Source organism: Vicia villosa, unplaced genomic scaffold (genome assembly GCF_029867415.1).
Source record: "Vicia villosa cultivar HV-30 ecotype Madison, WI unplaced genomic scaffold, Vvil1.0 ctg.001216F_1_1, whole genome shotgun sequence".
NCBI lineage: Eukaryota > Viridiplantae > Streptophyta > Magnoliopsida > Fabales > Fabaceae > Vicia > Vicia villosa.
Genome location: NW_026705538.1, coordinates 95,349 through 99,439, shown reverse-complemented (window position 1 = coordinate 99,439; position 4,091 = coordinate 95,349). Strand labels below are relative to the sequence as shown.

Here is a 4,091-nt window from a genome sequence, read left to right as displayed (position 1 = left end):
AACATGTTTGGTTGAAATATGTGATAATGTTCCTCGGAAAAAGGATGACAAATATATTTTTTATTTTATTTAAGGAGTTGTATCATCCTTTTTACATGTTTTACTATGAAATTATTTTATATTTCGTGGGGGTTTAGAAGGGTGTTACATTCGACACCTCTGAGAACTTTCGGAGTTGGTTCATTTTCTTTTATGAATCTCTTCTTCATGGTTGTTATAACCATCCTCTTTGTTTGATTTGAATTACCATGGTATGCTCGTTGTTTCCCTGCTTAGGTATTTTGTTTTTATTTGTGTTTGAATCATACAATAGAAAATAGCAAGATGAGAACTTTGATAACTTTGCCAAGTGTCATTATTCTAGGTGCCATGCTATTTTCAAAGTTTCAATTTTAAGAAATTTTCCTATTTTTGTTTTAATTACTTAATTTTGGTTTTTATTTATTATTTTATTTCCACGTAACATCCCATAAATCTTCAATGTAAACGTAAATTAGGATACATTACCCCTTTCCCTATTTTGTTCAGTTTCAATGCACATGTCGTTTCATATACATTTCTCCTTTCCCAATTTTTTCAATTTTCACACACAATTGTAGTCCAAATTTATTACACTTTCAAGAATCTTTCCTTATCCTTAACCAATTTCAAATTAGGTTTCTCAAAAATTTTAATCAATCCTAATTGTGTGACGGTTGATCTTCAATTGCATTCACGATGCAATTACTTGAATGCTGGTTTCTCATTTCCCAAAATCTAATCAGTGCATCATCAATGTTAATTTAAAGGTTTATTCTTTCAACTTTTTGTATTACTTGCTTATTCTACATGTATAAATATGACATATCTCATCTCCAATTCATCATCCCTTTTGAACCCTTACGATTTTCCGTTATTTTACGATGGCCGCCGCAAGACGCGATTTTGTTTCTGAAATCACACCAGCAAAAGAATCATGAGATGTTGTTGTTCGAGTTATTCGATGTGGTTTGTGCCAGACATGAATTCGAAACAAAAGTATTATGCGATGGAGATGGTTCTAATGGATGAGAAGGTTGTTGTTGTTGTTTGATTTATAATTTTTTTTTTGCATATTATTATAGGGTTTCAAGATACAAGCTTCTGTTCGTAAGGCTCTGCTGCCTCGATTTGAGAATAAGATTCATGAGGGTATTGTTTATAATTTTCAATATTTTGGGGTTGCCGCTAATACTAGAGGGTATAGGACCACGAAAATCCAATTCAAGTTGAATTTGCACAGTTCTACTGTGGTTACAGAAATTGGTGATGATCTTATAATAGTATCCCCTTACTTATTTGTGTCCTTCCAAGAGATAGTTGGGAAAATTGATATGGACTACTTATTGGTAAAACTTTTATTTACTTAAAAAAAATTCTATTTTTTTGTATTATTTTAAATTTTCGTTCTTATTCAATTATATCGTAATCTAATATGTCTAATTTATGTAATAGATGTTGTGGCCATTTTGTCTGTTGTTGGACATGAAAGGGTCTATGAAAGGAATGGTGTAACTACTAAGTTTAAGGTTATTGAGTTACTATCCGATGGGTAAGTTATATGATAAAAAAACTTATATATTTTTATATGCAGTTAGAGTTACAGTCCAATAACTTTTGAATTAATTGGTTTCGTGTAGGATGAAGCTTGACTGTACACTGTTTGGACCATATGTTGATGAACTTGATGCATACCTCAAATCTGGTAACACCGACACTATTGTTGTTCTTGCTCAATATCTGAAAGTCAAATTGTATAAAGGAAAAATCCAGATGCAGAATGCAATGAACTGTAGCAAACTATTGTTCAACCCAAAAACACCCGAGGCAGATTATTTAAAACTGAAGTAAATACTTTTTAGATTCACATATCTATTCAATTTGTATAATTAAGTCTTCTGAATTTTCTGAATGCTGATAATTGATTACTACTTTTTTCTTTATTATCAGCGATAACATTGGATCGCCTACTCAACCTTTTAGTTATATGAAGGATGCTTCTGAGATGAGTTTAGAAGAAGATTTTTTAAATCCGATTCAATGCAAAACAATAGAGGAACTAAAAGATTGTCAAGATGTAATTTGCATTTTACTTTTATTTCATTCATATGCTTCGTTACATGCTTATTATATTATAGGTTTATTTGACATTGTTATTTGGTTTTAATTTTATGTCTACGAAATATGGTTTGTCTTGTGGTAGGCACGATCAAACATGGTATTGGTGGCATGCTACATGTGTGTGCAACAAGGGTGTTGTTGTGGATTCCAAAAGGTTGTTCTGCCTAAAGTGTAACAAGCATATTTGGCCAATTGTCCCAAGGTGTTTAATTGTAAATTTTTTCAATTGTTTCAAATATTCATGGCTAATTTCTTTGTTTAACAAATATTTAATATTTAATTTTCCCACACTGGTAAATATGTAGGTTCCGTGTCAAACTCAAAGTAATTGATGAAACTGATTCTTCTACTTTCGTGCTTTTGGATCGCGATTGTTATTTTCTGACCAAAATGACATGTTCTGATTTGATTGCTGAAATGGACCGGTGAGTATTTATAAAGTAAACCATTTTTTACATATTATCAACTGTCATTATAATCAAAATATTATTTGATAATAATAATACTTCAAAATATGTTTTTTAGGAAGAAGAGCCAACAATTGTGCCTAAAGTGATTGGTGGTTTTGGTGATCAAACATTTTTGTTTAAGATAGATATAAAAATTATGTGAGCTCTAGACATGAACAGTCTTTTCGCGTGAAAAAAGTTTGTGCTGACAAAGATATAATTTCATAGTTCAAATCTGTTGCAAAGGTCGATAATACTCTCTTTCATGTTAGTTTATTTTTTTTGTGTAACATGTCCCTTTCATGTTTGTTCATATAATTGATTGGGTTAATAGGCATTTACCCCCTACCATATAGGCGAGTTTTGATTTACCCCCCTTTAAAAAAAAGTTTTGGATTACCCCCCTATAATTTTAAAATTCTAAGCCTTTTGCCTCCTAAGAGGAAAAATTACCCCCCTGTAAAATAATTTTTTTTTATTTACCCCCCAGGTTTTTAGACGCTTAGGGGGGTGCCTAAAAATTATAAGGGGGTGATCCAAAACTTTTTTTAAAGGGGGTAAATCAAAACTCGCATATATGGTAGGGGGTAAATGGCTATTAACCCTAATTGATTAAAAGTGCAATTATTATCTGTTTTAGAAATCTATTGATGATGATTTGGCAGTTGGTGTGGTTCAAAGTGATATGTTTGCTGGTGCAATTCAGGATCTGAATTCCATTGTGAAGGTTGCTATACTTTTCAACCAGTTCTATTTGTTTTGTTTTTTTGTTGGTAGTCTTTGATGCGTGTTCATATCATTAACTTTAATATTGTAAATCGTTTAGAAAAATACTGGTGTTGAAGAAATTACCATTGGTTCTCCTGTTCAGAATGAGTTGGTTGCTAGGTAGCTCGGGGTTTGAGTTCAAAATTTGAAAATGATGGCGCTGAGAAGATTTGTGAAGACAACGGTTCTATTTCAGCACATAAGGAAGTTGATCCTGCAGATTGCACTACTGTTTGTGGTTGTCGTTTTTTTACCTCCCCGTTTCACTTGGGAGTACGGCACGCTAGACCCTTCACGCGAAATTTGGAAGGAGAATGCGCCTGTGGTGGGATGAATTTTGTTTCAGTTCTTCCTACGATATCACACGAACTTTCTTATTTGTCCTACGAGTAGGAAAGGGGAAAAAAGATCTCAACTAAACCCTAGGAGTTTGCTAAGTGTGGGGATTCACCTAGACTAGAAATTCTGGAGTCCGGGAGGTCGGTTATACATAGGGAAGTGTTTAAACACCCTACATATCTGTAGTACTCTACAGGAACCTTCTCTGTGTCTAAATGTGTTTGTGCTGCTAATGATTATTGGGAAAGTTTCTCCTTTGTATTAGGAGAAGGAATTGAATTGAATAAAAGAAAGACAGACAGACAGACTGACTATTTTTGGTATTTTATTAGCTCGCTGAGATTCCTTGTGAACCTCATGCCTACATATCCCTAATGGAAGTCAGAGCTTAATGTA

General features: G+C 33.0%; 1 protein-coding gene across 1 annotated transcript; it reads left to right on the top strand.

The window, feature by feature from the left end:
* Nucleotides 1-1,000: 1,000 nt before the first annotated feature.
* On the top strand, nucleotides 1,001-3,480 carry LOC131634046 (uncharacterized). The gene is made up of 10 exons (XM_058904728.1): nucleotides 1,001-1,054; nucleotides 1,104-1,284; nucleotides 1,474-1,570; nucleotides 1,659-1,865; nucleotides 1,969-2,095; nucleotides 2,157-2,293; nucleotides 2,445-2,564; nucleotides 2,759-2,786; nucleotides 3,229-3,315; nucleotides 3,415-3,480. Exons 1-10 carry the CDS (start codon nucleotides 1,001-1,003, stop codon nucleotides 3,478-3,480), a joined length of 1,104 nt encoding a protein of 367 aa, XP_058760711.1.
* Nucleotides 3,481-4,091: the final 611 nt, after the last annotated feature.

Excerpts from the sequence above, each read along its gene's own strand:
- LOC131634046 (XM_058904728.1), top strand. The coding sequence starts at position 1,001 with ATGAATTCGAAACAAAAGTATTATGCGATGGAGATGGTTCTAATGGAT. Across the intron at positions 1,055-1,103 it reads TGGTTCTAATGGATGAGAAG|GGTTTCAAGATACAAGCTTC; the intron begins GTTGTTGTTGTT and ends ATATTATTATAG. Across the intron at positions 1,866-1,968 it reads GCAGATTATTTAAAACTGAA|CGATAACATTGGATCGCCTA; the intron begins GTAAATACTTTT and ends CTTTATTATCAG.